The sequence below is a fragment of the Anser cygnoides genome, chromosome 6 (genome assembly GCF_040182565.1).
Source record: "Anser cygnoides isolate HZ-2024a breed goose chromosome 6, Taihu_goose_T2T_genome, whole genome shotgun sequence".
Taxonomy (NCBI): domain Eukaryota; kingdom Metazoa; phylum Chordata; class Aves; order Anseriformes; family Anatidae; genus Anser; species Anser cygnoides.
This window is the reverse complement of record NC_089878.1, coordinates 22,417,832-22,437,324: the sequence shown is the minus strand read 5'-3', so window position 1 is coordinate 22,437,324 and position 19,493 is coordinate 22,417,832. Positions and strand designations below refer to the sequence as shown.

The 19,493-nt window shown below is 42.7% G+C and overlaps 1 protein-coding gene and 1 long non-coding RNA gene across 8 annotated transcripts in view; one reads left to right on the top strand and one right to left on the bottom strand.

Moving 5' to 3' along the window:
• Nucleotides 1-175: 175 nt before the first annotated feature.
• Nucleotides 176-12,456, bottom strand: LOC125182491 (uncharacterized). Of its 2 annotated transcripts, none has more exons than XR_010832391.1 (4): nucleotides 12,327-12,456; nucleotides 6,380-6,572; nucleotides 3,647-3,882; nucleotides 176-313 (listed from the first exon to the last, which is right to left on the bottom strand). It is a non-coding gene; the product is annotated as an uncharacterized lncRNA (long non-coding RNA). The 2 variants fall into 2 exon arrangements; XR_010832390.1 differs by lacking the exon at nucleotides 12,327-12,456 and adding an exon at nucleotides 11,811-11,942.
• Nucleotides 12,457-12,608: 152 nt separating this feature from the next.
• The window catches only part of LOC106029956 (translation initiation factor IF-2), a 146,570-nt gene continuing 139,685 nt past the window's right edge, over nucleotides 12,609-19,493 (top strand). For all 6 annotated transcript variants that reach the window (XM_066999550.1, XM_066999549.1, XM_066999548.1 and 3 more), the window contains exon 1: nucleotides 12,609-13,269. In XM_066999550.1, coding sequence (XP_066855651.1) covers nucleotides 12,613-13,269 — 657 coding nt within the window. In that variant the 5' untranslated portion in view covers nucleotides 12,609-12,612. The remainder of the gene's footprint in view (nucleotides 13,270-19,493) is intronic.

Here is a 19,493-nt window from a genome sequence, read left to right as displayed (position 1 = left end):
AAACTACTTTAAAAAAATGGGGGGCAGGGGGGGGAGATTTTTAAAATATAACCGACTTTTCTTCTTTGAGTTACTAACACAACTAAAAATAACATCAACAAAAAATTCCTGTTAAGGCAACAAAAAAATGCTTAGAAATTAAAGCAGGAGTAATCACAGACAAGATAAGGTTGGAACTCACTCACGTGTTTATCTTGCTCCCTTTTCCACAGAAGGCGAAAGAGATGGGAGATGGTAATATCCCTGAGTTTTCTGAATGTACACATACATTATCACTACAGAAGTCACACTCTGAAGAGAATGCATATAGCAGCTGAAAGTGAGATTGGGATAAAAGTTGTAGTTAGAAAGCAGGAGCTGTACAGATTTTATTTAAAAATAATGCTAAATGAATAGCAACTTGGCTGCCAAAATGCCTCATGCATTTTAGGGAAACCATACAGATTTAGTGTAGCCAAGGAGCCAGTCTTTTATGGTTTTGAAAGAAATAGGACACATCAGAGCTGTACATTTTGTGATATAGTCATCACTCTAAGTTTAAAGATCTTGAAGTTAACCTCTAGGCTTTCTAAGTTGTAGTATCTGAGTTTAAGTAACCAGCCGTCAGTTTGTAAAAGTCCCCACCTGACTCTGTGAGGAGATGCTTGATGGTTCTTGAGAGGAATCCTGGTAGTGAAGCCCTCATTTTCTGATGAGTCCTGGGTTTCATCCCTCATTTCATAGATGGGATATTTAGCAGTGCCTAGGAGTGGGACCTTACAGCCATGGAAGGCAGAGCTGATCCAGGACAGGTGTAGCCAAGCGCTGTTTAATAGCAAACCAGCACTGACAAGCAGCAGTGAAAGGTAACGTCACTGCATCATTATTTAGTAGAGGAGGCTGGTAGTCTGAGAAGTCTAGGCATTCACTAGGTCTTACCAGCTAGTGAAGACATCCTACTGCTTTTAGAACACAGCAGGGTTCATGTATTCTTCTGTACTCAAAAGCACCAATTAGAGAGATTAAAGAGCCTGATTTAATGTCTTTTTAAGGAGCTTCTGCATCGCTGGACCAGCACTGGACTTTATAGGACTTCTAAATTTGCAGTTCCTTTGCAGTTTCATTAACATTATTGGCACCAAGACTTACTTTGAGCTACTGAAATTGTTTTTATAGATGCAGCATATCAACTAATCCTTTTGAAGGCTTCACAGAGTCAGGGGCACCCTCAAAGCTATAGAGGGACCTAAATAACACTTTTACTACACTGTTGAAAGACTGCTAGGTGAAGAACTTGCTGAAAGCAAATGCTTGATTAGTGCAAAAGGTATACTTACTGTGTCTGTCTTCTCTTAAGCATTTATCTCCTTCATGCATATTAATAGGCACACCTACACTAGTATCTTAAAGACACAGTGCTCAGCTTGGACATTACAGCCACACTAAGAATCTGCGTTATTCTAACACAGAACATTTCTTGCAATATCCCTCCCACAAATAATTATAGTTCAGGCCTTATTTTAAAAGTGCAGGATAATTATCAGAATTACTTATATAAGATTTGGGTCATTTCAGTCAAGTACACCTCCAACTGTTAGGTATAATTGCAAAAACATTAACTACCCTCAGTACACTCACAACAAACAGGAAAACATCAAGTCAGAAAGAGATTAAAACCTTTGTCTTCTTTCATGATTTAGCACATCCATTAAGAGGCATCTAAGTTAAATCCTTTGGGTGAACTTTACTGACTTTCACAAGCAGCATTTCACCCTGTATGTGGGTTACATTTGATGATTTTGACATGAAAAGCATTTTTAAATGTTTTAAAGAGAGGAACTGTGTTAAAATGAGATTGGGAAAATAATCAGAGTGACCTTGCTTTGTGGCTTTCTAACACATTAAATGACAATTTAACCAAAAAAGACCTGATTTTTCAGTATAATCCTCAAACAAAAAATAAGGCAGCTGTGTACTCTTTCAGGGAGACAGGTGAAAAATTCAAAGACTTAACTCTCCATCGACCTATTTGCTATACCTTCTTCCTCTTCCCTCTCTTAGGGTAGGGTGTGGGAGAGAGACAGTAAGAGAGAATATGTGTTATGAATATGTTTTTTATTAACTGGGTACATTACAATTTTATTAAGAACAGACATGAAAAATCTACTACACATTTGCAGCAGGTGATTTTCAAAATCTCATAATCTGTTTAAATAAAAAAAGATTCTCCTAGAAAAACCTCCAAGGGATATCTACGTGATGACAGCTAATTTCAAACACCCTCTACTTCTTGGCTTTTTACACTATAGCCACCACTATCAGTAGCCATCTAAAATTACTTTTAGACTGACATAAGGATGCACATGACAGATGCTAACAGGAAATAATGTTCTGTCACAATAGCTACCTATGAATGAACCATTCCTGCCCCACAGAAACTGCATATTCCAAACTGAAAATAAAGCCGTTTTTCCAGTCATCCTTATTGCAGAAAAATTGACCAAATAATTTATTTCATGATAAAGAAAGTCACCCCTTAACAAAAAAGATGACTGTTCAGTACAAAAAGGTGACAGAATAGTTAAAAAGTTATGGGTGAATGGAGGTGTGGCTGTACCAAGAGGGAATGGAAACTGCCTAGAAAGTGGTTCAATGTATGGTTTGGTAAATTAGATTATGTCCTTAGTTGTAATACAGTTGCACATATAACAAAAGGAATAACTATCCTAAGAAACAGTCTCTCTTACAACTTAGAGTATGCTTCCAATTTCTTTCTGTGATCACAGTTAAAAGATCTGCATGATATTAGATAAAAAAGAATAAATAGAAGGCTGCATATTCAGCATGTAAAGCTGGACACAGAAAAATATTTTTTTGCATTTCCAATATTAAGAAGTTTTGTACAGTTTTTCAGAAAGCAATGTTAAGTGTGGAAACAGCATGTTCAAATTCTCATACACTGTTTGGAATCTTTTATCCTTTATTGCCCCCTGTAAGCTGTTGTTCTAATTTGCTGGGATGGTACTCTTGCATTGAAGGCTGCAGATTCAGTCTTGGTGGCTTTGAGAAAACTATTTTGCTGAAGTTGGCAGTGGCTTTTATGTGCCTGGAAAGAAGGTAATGAAAAGTAGCTTTCACAAGCTCTGGCAGCTATCCATAAAGCTATCCATAAAGCTATCCAGTATGCCATAAAGCAGAAGCAGCATGGATCCAGCTTTTTGGGCCAGAATATGAAACCTAAATCTTTTCCTAAAAAAAAAAAAAAAAAAAAAAAAAAAGTGTGTGTGTGTATACTTATGTATGTATATATGTGTGTATATATATATATAAATGACAACAATCAAGAATCAAGAATACCCTCATATGCTCTTGGAGACACCATGATATGAACATCTGGCAAATAATGTATGGCAACCTATATTTGAAAATACTGTAAAGTAACATAATACAGAGTGCTCCAATATCTTAGTATTTTTTGTTGGTTTTGTTGTTAAAGAAGGTATATGCACACTGTAGACAGTGGCAAGACAGCAAAATCAGATTAAAAATTAATAAGAATAATTTACTTTATTTGTGAAAACCTGTGTAAGGAGAAAGCTCTATAAAATTCTGCAAAATGGCTTCCAACAAATATGGTGAGGATGCAATTAGGTCTCCAGACACTTACATTTTGTGATGATATTTCAACATTCCTGCAGCACTCTAAGAAGCAAAACATTTTCTTTATCCAGACACAAATTTTATCAACAACTCCAATAGACAGAGATGACATAGCAAAACAGAGCATTATGTTTCTGTGCTCTGGCTATTTCCGTTTGACAAAGTAGATTATTATGGTCAAGTGTTGTAGAGGGATGGTGAAAGGAGCCATCTGTATTTACCAGCACTCCACCAGTCCTAGAACTGAAAAGAGACATACATTTCTTTGTACTGTCATTCTCAAGTTCTGCACAATGGTTATCCAAAATAAGGGACATAATCAACACCATCTCCAAAATACCAAAGATAAATATTATGTAAATCAAAGCAATTGACTTAAGTGCATATGGCCACCTTGATCAAAAGCTATTAATTTCTGTAATAACCACTGTAAAGGCTAAGCTCAGCTACTTTTCGTTTTTCACCTTCTTAGAGAAAATTTGCTTTGATAACATGTCTGTCTAGTAAACTTTTATCATACTAAGGAACAGCTGTTTTGTTGGGGATGTTCAGTCTCATCAACCCATTACTGTATCTTCAGAGGACATTCTGTAACATGGATCCTTGTATGCATTTGTTTGCAGCTGAAGTTCAGGTACTCACATTGTCCTTTTTAAGACACTAACCAGTGTCAGTCTGGAGCTTGTTACATGCAGAAACTCAAAAACAGGAGGGCAGAAGAACCATGGGGAATTTCTTTGTTGCCACTGACTAAGAGAGAGTCTTGCACTTCTACAGTACCCTCTGTAGAGAACTGGAATGGAAAGGCTTTCTGAACTGATAACCTGTATCTGAACAGAAGAAACCTTTACTCAGCAACAGAGGTGAATTAGTATGCTCCTCTTTCATAAATACAAACTACCATTCACTGAGAACTTGTTCTAAGTGCTTTTTTTTCAAATAAAGACCTGGCTACACTAGGAAAGTGGATAATGGCTGAAATTCTGCACCTCCTGTACCTTAACTGTGTTTGTTTCACTTTTATTAGTGCTTGGGTTACTATATTACTGATTCATTATTATGTGACAATAATTTTTTAAAATGAATCACAGTTTACAGGAAAATGAAATAAGATCAAATGGACAACCTAAATTTTCACATTTGATGGTCTCTGAGTGCTTGATTTCAAAAATTTGATGTTATTTTAATATATTTGCTGAAGACACCCATACGTGTGTACTGTTACAGTGGTTGAATGCTGGAAATTCAAAATCTGGATCCACCTGAAATTTCTGAAAACTTTAAAAGTTCAGAACCAAAATCTAATGCTTTATAGACTGCTAGATTTTTAAGTGTTATAAAATTAGGAGTAATTCCTCACAATAGATTTAAAATGTGACTCAGGTCTTGAAAGGTCACAAAATACTAGAATTTTCAATAATATTCTGGAATGATTTTTCTTTAGCACCCATGAAATGCTCTGGTAGGGCAAAAATATCACACCAATAGTTGTCTGGGGTGACTTCTGTAAATGACACACTCCAGCAATATTATCCTGCTAAACCAAAATGCTAAAATCTAGGTTCTATTCTCTCTCACACAGTCATGTCTTAATTATAGTAAAAGGCAATACCATTCTAGTAAGAGTTTTGTATACTTTCCAATTAAAATTGTTGTTTTCAGTCACTTAGAACTTTGTCTGATATTATCTATTTGGGTTGAAGCTTTCTACACATAGGAAATGAGAGACAGGCTGATTTCTTTTTAAAGCTTTACCAAAAAGGCTTCCTCCATGTCTGGGAAGAAAATCTGGTAAGAGTATAGCAGTTTGCCTGTGTTAAAAGTATCTTTCAGCTGAATAAACTTAGATTAATCTAGTACCTTAGTTTCTATATGGTTCTATTTTGACTATATTTGCAATCTAGTTTTCAATTTCACCATCTCACATTATTTTTTTATGGTACAGATCATGGTTTGGTGATATATAGCCAGGAGAATGTTTTTATTATGACTTCTTTCTGAATTGCTGCAGCAGCTGGAAGACTAATAGGAGCCTGTAATCAATAAGACCCGAGGCCATATTTTTAATAATTCAATAAAACAAAATATTGAAGAATTGTGCAAGTAGCAGGATTCATCCCTTCTACGCTATGAATAAGTCCTAAGATCCATGCAATCACAAAATTAAAGACTGTATCAGACAGCTTTTGACTTCAGGCTTTCTGACTTTCAAACTTAATGCCCTTCCAACGCAATATATGAATATCATATGTATGCATATAAATAGATAGATGCTCATGTATACATAAGTAGAACCACAAGCAATCAGCAAATTACTTTAACACCAGTTATGTATATATAGAGATAGCAGTCTCAGTACCGCTGAATTTCTGAATTTGATGGCTTCGTTGTTTTTCCCCTCACTCTTTCTATCCATATATTCCATTTTTTCTCTTTTATCATTACTCCACTTGCAGCTCATCTCTTTGGAGGGCTGAGACTATGGGGGAATTTTTCTTACAGATGATAAGCAAAAGCAAGTGGTCAAATATTCCTAATATAGTTATTCTATCTTTACTTTGAATAAATTTTGGCAACAACGTCCTCAGCACCTTCCCAAGCAGACATTCTTGTCTACATGGATGCCACTACAAAAAAATATATTTTAATTTTTCTTAAGATGTTCTTCAATGTAAAAGGGGGTGACAGAACCAGGCCTGTGTGTCAGTCATAAAATAGTAACAGTGATGACAATTCCAACCTTTGCAGTGCTTGTCCCTTGTGACAGGAATCCTGACTTCTGATAGATGTATTCTTTGAGCAAGTGGAATTTAATGTCAAGTCTCATCCCTCTACCCTTGCTGGTAAGCAAATCAGATGATATCTTCATCAAATGACACAGAACCAAGACCTCTGGTTTATGCATAGCAAGTGCTAGGTAATTTTGCAAGATCCTTAAAAAGAAATACAAAATTATGAAATCAGTAAAAACTTTAATCATGATTAAACAGAACCACACTGATTTTTTCAAGCTGGATTCAGGCGCCGACTATGCTGTGAAGGCTATTCTCTCTTGGTTAGTCTAGCTGTTGTTTTTTGTTTGTTTTTTTTTTTTGTTTTGTTTTATGATGAATTTCTTAGGTAATTATGTAAATGTTTGTCAAAACAGATAATCCACCACAAAATAAAATATGGGGTGGGAGACAATCAAATCTCTAATAGATAAAAAACAAAGATAAAAATCCTTAAACTGACAGGGCCAGTGTTCATTCTATGTCCTGGTCATTCATGCAAAGAAGAATTGCTTGAATATGAAAGAGTACTCCATGATAAATCCCTTCATTAATACAAAAAGACTATCTTATACTACTGTTCAAGGCAATCACAAATACATATGTATTTATGTATTTATGGAGTCTTAAAATGCTTCTAAGTATATTCATTATGATCTTCATAATGACATTGCTATGAAGGACACTATGTAAATGGAAGCTGTGCTTGCAACTGATCACTTACGATAAACAAACATCTTGAAGGACTCACCAAGCACACAAGAGTTGCCTTGCTTTGTTTACAGGGAGATTAGCTCTCTTCAGATAACTTAATACATGGTAGATAAATCTTAAAAGAATAAAACAAAATTTCTTCAGGCAGTGTGAAATCAGATCACAATGCACTTCTGTCAGAGATCATGTGAGCAAACTCCTTGGGTAAAGGACCTTGTTTCCTTACTTTTCTATATTGCGCCTAGCACAGAGCTGTGACTGGTATCTCACAACATACATCGACATAATATTAACAAATGGGTTACCAACTGGGGCTGAATAACACTGCCAAATTATAATGCATTTTAAAATAAATAATCAAACATTCCTCCCACAGATATGTACAGGCAGCGTTCCATCTATATATCAGCCAAATATTCAACCGCTACCAAAAGGGAGGAGGGAAATAACGTTCATCTCTAGAAGGCTGCCTTCCAGTTTGATGTCAAAGATCTGCTCTTACACCATGCCTTTTAGAAGGGCTCACTTATGACAGAGCTTCCCTTTTAACACTGCCTGCCAATACTCAGAGGACAGGACACAGCAAGGCCAGACAAAGTAAGAGATAATTTTTAATTTCAGTTGTAATAAGGTGCCAACCCATGAATAATACTATCAGCCTAACCAGGCTTAAGCAGAGGACTGATCTGTCACTCCTCAAAAGAAAAAGAAGGTATTTCCTGCTGTGTGAATCACCATGAAGCCAACTAAGCTGCGGTGGAGTTAGCCTGGCAGCCCACACAGTGCTGTGCTTTGCCTCCGAGGCTCGAGGGCTGGTGAGAGCACACCACCAGCCTTCTGGCCATCGTGGAGCGGTGCTCCCACAGCACCGGGGCTGGATCTCCAGCACTCCCCTCCCTGACCGCAGGTGGGCAGGAGGCTGGAGGGAACTGACCAAAGGACTATTTCACACCCCACAAAGTGGTGCTCAGGAGTAGAAGCTGGGGGAAAGGAGGAGGCGGGGGGACAGTTGTGGTTACAGCATTTATCGTCTGGATCAACCACTATGCCTACTGAGGCCCTGCCTCTCAGGAATTGGCCTGCTGATTGGAAGTAGTGAATAAATTCCCCCTATTTGCTTTGCTTCCACGCGCAGCTTTGCTTTTCTCATAAAACTGTCTGTATCTCAACACACTTTAGAGCTTGTCCATCTCTTTTTCTCCCCCTGTTCTGCTGAGGAGGGCATGAGGGAGCGACTGGGTGGGGTCTGCTGGCTGGCCAAGGTCAACCCACCATGGCAGGGGATGTCCACAGCATTTTGTAAGCTGATGGTTTTTTCAGCCTAGCACCCTCCGGGAAGAGGTTTTCTGTTTTCTGGTACTCCCCCTGGCCCTCACACCAATACAGCAGTTATTCCTCTTTGAAAGGTGGTCTGGGATAGACTTAACTATTCAGTGTTTGTACAGTTATGTCCTAGCAATCAGCAATGTGACGCACATAGAAAGAAACCAGTAGCAGGTAACAATGCAGTTTATGTATTTCTATTGCTAGAGGCTTCATCCAAAAAAAAAGGGCAGAGGGCCGTTAAGAGACAAAGAAGGCACGACTCAGTGGAGAAGAGACTAGATGAAGCATGGAAAGTCTGAAGGTTGGATGTTTAGTATGTCTCCAGTTGCTACACAGTTAATACTGCTGCAGGTTAGCCCTGGAAGGCAGCTGAGCACCACCCAGCTGCTCACTCATCCTAAGTGGGATGGGGGCAAGAATCAGAAAGGTAGAAGTGCGAGAACTCATGGGGTGACGCAGAGACAGTTGACCAGATAAAGAAAAAGCTGTGCAAGCAAGCAAAACAAAACAGGGAATCCATTCGCTGCTTCCCATCGGCAGGCAGGTGTTCAGCCGCTCCCAGGACTGCAGGGCCCAACACGCGTAGCGGCTTCTTGGGAAGACAAATGCCATCACTCCGAACGTCCCCCCTTCCTCCTTCCTTACCCCAGCTGTTATTGCTGAGCACGATGCCACAGGGTGTGGGACGTCCCTTTGGCCAGTCTGGGCCACCTGTCCTGGCTGTGTCCCCTCCCAGCTCCTGGTGCACCCCTAGCCCCCTCACTGGCAGGGCAGCACGAGCAGCTGAGAGTCCTTGGCTCTGTGTGAGCACTGCTCTGCAACAGCTAAACATCGGTGTGTTAGCAGCGCTATTTTCATCAAAAATCCAAAACACAGCACTGTGTGAGCCTCTACAGAGGAAATTAACACTATTCCAGCCAAAACCATAAGATCAAAACATAAAACTAAGACTCCACCTACTGCTACCTATATAAGGAAAATATCAACCCTCTGTAAAATGATTCCCTCTAAAAACAATGAACATCTTCTGTATAAAAAGATAGCAGAGAGACAAAAAAGTAAAATGCCTGCATGAAATCACAAACAGAACAAGTGGAAGCTTCTTAATGTTGGGAAGCCCTAACCATCTTCTTTAGCTGGGGAACCTCCAGGGGCCACAAAGAATTTCTGGATGAAGACTGAGTAATTTTTCAAAGCATACAGATTGTTTGTAAGAAGCATAACCTCTCCTAAAATCTGAGGATAAAAGGATTATACAGAAAGTCTCCCTCTTTATTTATTTATTTGCTTCTTTTGGAGCTGAATCTCAGCATAGTTCCCAGTGTCTGCCAAAGTCCCAAATGCCAGAACTTAGGCCACAGCTTGAATCTCCTGGCAGTCCTACAGCTAAAATGAAGATTTAAGAGGTGTCATTCCTGACTTTCTCTGCACCCCTGGAGGTTTGTTGATCCAGGACAGAATGGACTTGTGTTGACAGAGCTGTATGGGTATATTTCTTACATTGTTTGTGCTGTGAATTAAAGTAGTTCAGCTTGTGTATGTCCTGTTAGTACTTTTCAAGTATGTTGTTTTATTTAGAAAGAACCATCAGACTCTCCTTCCTTATTTGTTCCCAATGTCTAAATTAAAGGTTTGTGGACTAAGCCAACCTAAAGAGTTTTATTGGGATACAAAAAACAGTTCAGCAGATATTATGAGCTCTGTTAAATTTTAGAAAATATTAAGAGTACTGTAAAGCAATTTAATGAACAGCCTTATATTTTCATTGTTCCACTTTCTCATTCTCACATCTTTTCCACTTTTAATTATTTGGTGCTTTTGAGCCTGTAACAGCAAATCTCCCCCTGAGAAGTTTTGTCTCACAAACAGGGTATTTAGCTGTTAGATGACATACTGGCTTTCTATTTGGAACAAATTCTATTTAATGATCTCCAACACATTTGACATACTGGTAGTTAAACTGCAAGCTTTTCCTGACAAGCAATGTTTTAGTTACCTTACACACTGAGCTGTGAATGTTTGGGAAAAACTGCTGTTGAATGTTAGAAGCTATTCTTTTAATAGGAAAATAGTGCTATGACAGGATTTCTGAATTTCTGCTTACATTTTTAGATAAATTTTAAATATTACAAACAATGAAAGTTTATTCAGCTTATTTCATAGCAAGTCGTACTTGCTGTGAAAGAGCTGTACTTGCAGAGATTATTTTCATATTTCCTCCTTCTTTGCAGGAGTTATAAAGTTGTAAGTGTGAAATGCTTTAGTTCTGCAACATTTGTAAAACTGGGCAGTAAAATAAAGTATGGTGGTTTTTTTCCAAGCTAAAAATTCAACAAAAAATAAAACATATCATACTTTTTGATACATATAAGATACTATTTTTGACACTTTATTTTCTCATGGCTTGGGGTAGCTCCTGAACTAATAAATAAATAAATAAATAAAAATTGCCAGGAAGGAAAAAAAAAAAAAAAAGACAGCCCTGAGCTATCAGATACAGCATCTAAACCCATGAGCGTTTAAAACAGTTCTCGTCGTTTTCCGCCAAACAAAGGTGAGTGTGTTCACTGCTCACACTGGACACAAACCCAAATGTATCACTGTGACCAAACAAGAGAAAACAGTTGAAGAGTGGAAGGGAAAGAAACCTTCCACTGTTGTGGATCAGTCTCAACAGAATAAAATTTGCATTAAAAGGTTGTTATGAAAGGAGAGGGCATGACTTTCAGGTTGCCTAACAGTTGGAGCAGTTGTGAACTCCGCAGATGAAGGTACAAGCATCTGGTACAACTGAGCAAGGAATTCTGCCCAAAAATAGTATCCAGTGCTAACATGAACAATAAATTCCTTCATTAAGTCACAACAAACACTTGCTTAACAGATTAATTAAAGAGGTCGTTTCATTTTGGAAACAGATCTGAAATGCACAAGATATGATGGTAAGCCATTAGGAATTGACGAACCTTCACACCTCTGAGTCAGGTTTTATGAACACACCAGCAGATAAACTGTGAAACTGGGTCAGGGGCTTTTCTTGACAAGCAAATGCTGAAACTGTGGGTAAAGACCAACAATACCGAAAAGAACCTAGCAGTGAAACATAGTCCTGAAATGTTTTCAACTGTTTGATTGAACTGTTTCAAATATCACCTGGCTTTTTAGAGAGACCGGAGTAGAGGGAAGTGTTTGTTATTATGCTGAAATCTCTACATTCTAATAATTAATTACAGAAGTAAAGTAACGCTGTTAAATTTGTTACATGCGGTTCTTAGTTTGCAGCCTTGCCCTGGCATTACATTCACCCTTCTACTGATCCCTGGTGGGCAAGTTCCAAGTTGGGGTTGGGTGAGAGGGTGGCACCAGCAAGTGGTAAGCATTTGGAGTCCTCAGCCAGGAGGAACATCACGTTCACGTTTATGATTTCTTCTCCCCCCGGAATCTTCTTGGCTCATTTTTATGTTTGCTAACACGCTTTTACACTTTTCTCTTTCTTCCAGCCCGCAGCTCCGATTGCAAGCCTGTCACAACGCCACGTCCCCTCTGAGATGTGTCAGGTGCTGTTCCTTTGTTACCCCTGAAGGCAGTTCACCCAGCCCCAGGACAGCGCTTCCCGAGCCGTTTGCAGCCAGGAGCTCTCCGGGACGCCGCCCGCGGGCACCTCTCCGCACCGCCCTGCTCGGCGCTGTCACCCGGGCAGAACCGCGGGCAAAGCCGGCACCGGGGGCACCCGCTCCACCCGCGCCACCGCTGCTGCGGCTAAACCGGGTGGAACAAAGGTGCGGGCGAACTTCGGAGGCAGCGAGCGGGGCAGAGCCTCAGCTCCGACACCTCAATACATCGCCCTGCAGCGACGGCAGCGGGGGGCAGCGCGCTTACCGCAGGGGGCACGCGGCCGCCCGAGCCCCCCTTCCCGAGAGCCGCCCCGCGTCCGGGCGCCGCGTGCCCGCTGTGAGGGCGACGAGGGACCCGGGCAGGCTGCGGGGGGACCGGGACGGTCCGGGGGGGCGCTGCCCGCGGCGGGGCGGGGCGGGGCGGGGCGCGGCGGCCGTTGGGGCCGTTACAAGCCGTTGGGGAGCGGCCGCGCTGCCCGAGGCGACACCTGCGCCCCAACGCTTGCGGGCGGGCCCGGCTCCGGCCCGGATGGGGTCCGCCGGGAAAAATAATGCTAAGAATGGGTGCGATGGGAGTAACAAGCCCTCTCCCCGTTATTTTTTTTTCCTTTTTCCCCGAACAAAGCGCCCTGCCGCGAGGCTCGGCGCCCTGCGGACGCACGGGCAGGGCGAGGCGCGGCTCCCCCGGGCAGGGCATCCCTGGCCCCGGCCCCGGCCCCGGCCCCGCAGCCGGGGAAGGGCGAGACTGGCCCCAGGCGCACGCGTTCCCGTGGCCAGCGGCCGCCGCCGGGGACACAGCGCGCCCCGGGGGGCCGAGGAGGGGAGGACCCGTCCCGCGCAGCCCCGGCCCTGCGGGCTGCGCCCCGCGCTCACACCCGCGACGACCCCCGCCGCCCAGCCTCGGCTCCCCCCTCCCGGAAACGGCGCGGCCGGAGGGGCGGGCTCCCATTGGCCCTGCCCGCCGCACCCTCCCGCCTCCTCGGCGCTGCGCGGGCGGCGATTGGCCGCCGACCCTTGTCAGTCGGAGAGGGCGAGTCCCCCCGGCGCTCGGGCTGCGCTCTCCCGGGGCGGGCGCTGCTGCCGGGCGCCGCGGCGGCGGCTGGTGCGGCTGCGGGCGGAGCGGGGATGCCGGCGGCGGGGCGGCGGGCGGCAGCGGCACTCGCAGTCCGGCGCGGAGCGGCGTGCGGCCAGGCGGGCGAGCGCAGCCGGTAAGCTCCGGCCGCGGGGAGGGCGGATGGATGGATGGAGGGATGGATGGAGGGAGGGATGGATGGAGGGAGGGAGGGAGGGAGGGAGGGAGGGAGGGAGGGAGGGATGCCCGCCTCCGCTGCGCCTGGCGCCGGGGGGACCGGCGGCGGCACCGGCACGGGCGGGGGGCCCGGGGCGGGAGGGGGCGGTGTGTCCCGGTGCAGCCCCCCCACCGCCCTCTGCCGTGCCCTTCGGCGGCGGGGCGCGGCGCGGCGCAGCGGTGCCTCGTCCCGGTCCCCGGGCGGCAACTTGGGTACCGCGGCGAGGGGGCGATGCTCGCCCGGTGGGGCTCCGGCAGGCGGCGGAGCGAGCACCGGGGCGGGCGGCGGAGCGCCCCGCGCAGCAGGGCCCGCACCGCCGGGAGGTGCCCGAGCCCCGCGAGGCGTGGCCGCGGCCGCCCGGTGCCGCGCCTGGAAGTTGCGGAGCGGGGAGCGCGGCGGAAAGTTGGGGAGAGGGCGGCGGGACGGCGGCGGGGGCCGGGGGGTGCCGGGGGTGCGCTCCCGCTGAGCCCCGCACGCTCTCGTTCGCCGTGCTGCGACCTCCTCCGCTTCCAGTGGTTGGAGGTGGTACTGGGAGGCTTTGGAGCGTTGTCTAATCTCGTTGATTTGGGAAAGAAAATAGCCTTTTAGGTGCTCTTCGTGGTCGCTGGTGTAAGCATGCGGAACCTCAGTTCGGTAGCGGTTTAAGGATCGTTAGGGCACTGCCGGACTAAGCAGCGGACCTGGTCCTTCGGTCATGGAAGTAAAGGGGAGTTGTGACATTGAGTCGGTAGGAAGCAAGCAGCATCTGAAATTAACAGCTGAAGAGAGAGTGGTCTCTGTTGTGTCTTGGTTACTTTGCATATGGTGACCTGGGCATTGCCATCATGAGGAAACTGCTTCATGTCTCTAGAAAACACCAGGAGCATTTCGTTCTAACTTTCGGAATCTTGCGTGCCTGTGAGCTTCCTTCCCTGCTTTCTAGGCATGGTTTGGTTCTTTCTTTCTCGATACGTAGCATTTCAATTCCTTAATTCAGTTATAAGGATGCATTTGGCCACGTGATGCACGACATGCGTTCAAAATTGGTAAAAATCATGTGATAGACGACAAGCATGAACACCCAGCATGAACCCGTTGTTACAAACAGCCAGCTGAGTGGGAAGTACTAGTAAAAGGTTAGAGGTGTTGAATTTATAACTGAGACAGACTAATACTGTTCCCTCCCTGCATACTTAGCCAATAAATATCTGTACTGGGAGAACATAAATGGCTAATGAAATTTCAGTTTCTTGTATATCACTTATTCTGGATGGATCCAGTAAAATGTCATATTGGCAAACCAGTTTTTCAGAAGCATCATTCAGTTACTTGAATCGATGTCTTTAGATTATGCTAGGTTAATTTAGATGCCTAGGGCAGAGAGTAATCCTGATCCAAGTAGCCATGACGCAATGTCTGAGATGCACTCAGTTGTGCCAGTCTGCCTCGTACCTCACCTATGTTTTTCTTGCATGGCTTCTTAGGAAAGAAAAAGCCAAATTTTATGGTGAGGATAAGTGGATTTTTTTGCAAGACTATAGACTGAAAATACCAACTTTCCTTTCCTATTGTGGATGATATACAGAATCTAAAAATCCAGTTTATGAATGGGTAATCTGTAAAACCTTCAGCACCTGAGTAGTCTTAATTCATGATACTTGTTTCCCTGGGATTGCTCTCAGGAGGATATGCATGCAGGAGAATGTATGCCACCATATTTGCTATGTAGCCTTTTTCTTAACTATTTAGGCAAGTTATTTTGATGGAGCTAGGCAAAACAGGTGACGTGTTTTTAGAAATACATATTTACGTTTAGTTGAACTACTGAAGAGTTGCAGAAGATTGTAGAAAAGATGGATGATGCATCATCTTCTAGTTGTATTAGATCACACAAACAGTATACAGATCTTTTTCGAAAAGCTAATGTTGTTTCTGAGCTGCAGTTAAAATACTGACTTGTAGCTGTTCATAATGTCTCCAGAAAACGTAGTGACTGTAGACGCTGACGTATGGAAGCTCTGCAGAATTGGAGATAAGCAGAAGTATAACATGCCTCTGCATCCAAGTGTTCCCTGTGCCGCTTACTCACAGGCTTCAGATGTTTCCAAATGGTGATAGTATCTGCTGCTGCCTAGCACTGCCATAGCCGTATGTAAACGCCCAAGACTGCTCTTCTTTGCTTCCCATGTCATCAGTGAATGCTTCCCAATGAAGTTAACAAAGGAGGCTCTTAAACAAGATGTGGGAATTCAGCTGCTGAGGCTGAGGATGTAGATCTTCAACAGAGTATAACAGAGGGCGAGAGGTGAAGATGGGCAAGTTGTTCTTTGACTGATGCTCAGTCAGGCAGGAGTGAATTTCAGCAGAGCTGTGCAGACTGCAGTTGCGTTGGTGGCTGAGATCAGCTTTCTAGAGTTCATCCAGGAGAAACAAAAAATGTATGGACTCTCTCCAAGCTTTGGGCCTGCTTGGGGATGGTATTAATGCAGAGGTGTGTCAAGGTGTGATGATGAATACGCCTCATTTACAAGCACACCTCTCTTCTTGTATCACTACCTAAAACGTAAAATTACTAGATATTTTGCATGTATAGTGTGTGGTGGACACTTTTTTTTTTTATTGCTCCTTCATTCTGAATTTTCTAGCTCTCAATTTATCCTGCCAAACTATTGGGAATAACCTAAATATCTGCAATAGTTACTCATCAAAAGTGTACTTTATTATTCCCTTATGAATGAAAATGCATAATTTTAATGCATGTATAAATGTATAATTTAATGTGTAACATATGTATTTCACAAATATACATAGTGATACATTACGTGTGTACTCTTTCCTTTTGAATAACAACAAATTACCAAATACTGGAGAGGGAGCTGATGGTAAGGGTGAAGAATACATTATACAACTGAACCCACGTGAGGATTCTGTTGAGCTCTATTATTTTATTTCTACGGAGTGCTGCCAGCATGCCTTCTCCCTTTGCATATGGTGTTGTGTATTATCCATAGTCTCAAAATACTTCAGTTATAATGTGCCTTCAATTTCACGTATACATACTTTCTGTAAAAGAGGGTGGAAAATACCCTATAGATACTGGCTTTCACCCTCAGTTTTTTAAGGCTGCTGAGTACCACTAAGTTGTAACTCTTACTACATTTTGAGATTTACTGTAGTAAAAATGTGAACGACTTACGTGCCTAACCTTGCCTCCTTTGGAGTTATTCTGCAGTTCTGCTGTTTGAGGAACCGATGTTTGTTTCTTTTGTCCCTCAGCAGGTGGCTACATTTTCACTGAAATAGCTGGTCCTGCTGTGGAACAACATCTGTGACTTTGTGGGGGTCACATTGGCTGGAATAATTCAAATATTTCCTCCTGGGTCTGACCCTTCTTTTTGCTTAAAGATATAGTGCTAATTTCATGCTTAGCATAGGATATATGTTAGAATGTATACTGAAGGTCTCCTGTTACTCAGGTTTGAGCCATATCTTTCACAGCAGATAAGAAGCAGGGATGTAGCCTTTTGTGTGTGTGTACGTGCTCTGTAAGAGCTTAAAAGAAGATACTTTAGAAAACTGAAGCTAAGAATATAAGGACAGAAGGAAAGCTGTATTGCGACAGACCAATGGGCTCTGAAACTCGGGGTTCTGTCTCCAGCAGTGTCATTAAGAGATGCTTTTTAGGGGCAATACATAGACCTGGCTACTTCATGTAGTCTGTTCCCTTACACTCTCAGCATATTTAGTTTTTGTATTAGGGATGGTGAGTGTATCGCTGCTTAGTGCTTTTAGAGCCCATTTACGAACTCGCAGTCCAAGAATTGTCTAATTTTTCAAACTTGCTGATGCTCACTGCTTTTACAACATTCTGTGAAGGCAAGTCCCTGCAGTTTACTACTAACTTTGTAAAGAAGCACTCCAATCTCTTTTAAACTAATCTCTTGCTAGTTTCATCAAATATCTCCTAGCTCTTGTACTGGAGGATTTGGCAAGCAGAAGTTTTACATTAGTTTATTCACCCCCCTCGTGGTTTGATCAAATCTTACTTCAGCCTTCTCTCCAGCTGAAGAGCCTCTTCAGTCTCTCTTTCTAAGGCAGGCACTCAGTCTTTAGATAATTTATTTGCCCTTCTCTGACTCCAGTTTGTCCTTCTTAAGATTCAGAGACCAGAACTTCACCCAGTATTTGAGATGTAGGTGCACCAAGGTTGTATAAATGTCCCATCTTGTTCCAAGTGCCTTTCCTGTGGATATCCTAGCCCAACATTTGTTGGGCATATGTTTTATGATTTTTTTTCTGGTTGCTGTTGAACATAAAACTGATAATTCCAGGGATCTGTAAATCATAATCCCTAGATTTCTTTTGAGTCAGCATGGTGCATGCACAATTTTGATTATTTTTTTATTATATGTATTAGCTTAAATGTATCTATACCAAAACTAATGTGTAATTTTTTTGTCTGCTCTCTAAGTTTTATGAGGTACTTCTGGAGTTCTTTCCCATCAGAATGGCATTAGTTCCAATACAACTTTTTGTCTTTGTCCTAATTTTACAAACGGTATCATTCCTTAAGAGTTTTTTCACATGCACACCTGATGGCTGAGAGGGATAAAAGTGACATGGTAGATCAGTCAAAGTATTTAAAGATCTAAAACTAGTTTGTATATAAGTGAAGCTTTGCCTTTTTTCTTTTTTTTCCTTTTTTTTTTTTTAATATCAACAAACATGAGCTCAGAAGAGTAACAGGTTAAGGCTGTGTCAACAAACCCACACCAGGTAAAAAGAAAAACTCTGAAAGATGCCATTCGTAGCACTTAATCCAACTGCACTGATTGGGGAAATGGGAATGGCGGTATATGGCATTTGATCCACATTGATTGCTGTTAAGATTATGCTTAATTAAAACCAAAGAAGCTTTTAAAAATATTAGAGTGCAAAGTGACGTTTACTCGAATAACTTTAATCCTTTCCATGCCTCTCTACAGATTCACTACACAACAGTCTTAACTCCACTATCATCTAATTAATCACCTCCCATTTGTGTGCTGCATTTCACAGTAACGTGAAAATTATGAGCAAAGCTTCCCCCTGCCCCCCTTCCCAGTTTCATTAGAGGTCAGGCTGGAAGCCCACCATGTAGAAAGGATCTCTTCATGTTCCTTGTTCAAAAACAGGCTCCTCATTTGATATTCAGAGCATGTCACTTAAAAGAGCTGCTGCATTGCAAACAGCATTGAGAGTGAGATTTAAAGAAACATTAGAAATGTATTATTAGCGTGCTGCATTATTGCTTGGTGTTACTTAGTAATAAATGTGGTTTCACAGCAGCACAAGTAACTCCAACTGCTGTCTGTGATGATCGTGTCTTCCCTTTCTCCCATTCACGTGACCCCATCCTTCTGCTGTGCCAGCCCCAACCCTTTGCAGAACCACTTCAGCGCATTAATCTGGCAGAAAGACGACAGCTCCCCCCCACTGGCCCCATGGTTTAAAAAACAAAACAAAACAGCAAACCACTTTCTGCCAGCTTGAATCTGCTTCACAGCAGACCTTATGAAGGGTGATGAAGGGAGGGAATGGAATGATGAAGGTAAATGCAAGGGGAGAGCAAGATGGTTGACAGGCAGCAGTTAAATTGGCTTATGCAGTTGTCAAACCACAGCCTGAAGTGCTGTTCTGTTCCTTGATTTATTGTTGTTAAAAGTACTTGGCAGAATCACAGGCCTATTTTAGTAGTCTACCTATTGCTTTGTTAATTAAAATATTTAGTTTAAGGAATTATATTTTACATCCTTTAAAGGCCCCAGCTGTTCTACTATCCATTGAGGTCATCTGCTGAGTAAATCTGGCTGTCTAAAAGATCACGCTACCAGCTGTAGTTATTTGCAGCAATTCTTCTTTCATTTTGTTTTCTACCATAATAGTTCTCCAGATCAGGCTCTTCATATTAGCATGCATTCAAGTGTGTAACAAACATAATATTTCTACTATTGGAATTTAGTAATGTGTGGTCACAAGTCCTGATCTATTTAAAGGGTGCTGTTTGCCAGACTCTGTAGCAACCAAGACAAGGCTGTGGTTTGCTGCAGAAAAAGGTTTTGGTTGATCGCTTTTGCATGGTATGCTGAAAACTCACCTAGTGTTACTTCATGACAGGCGGGGTG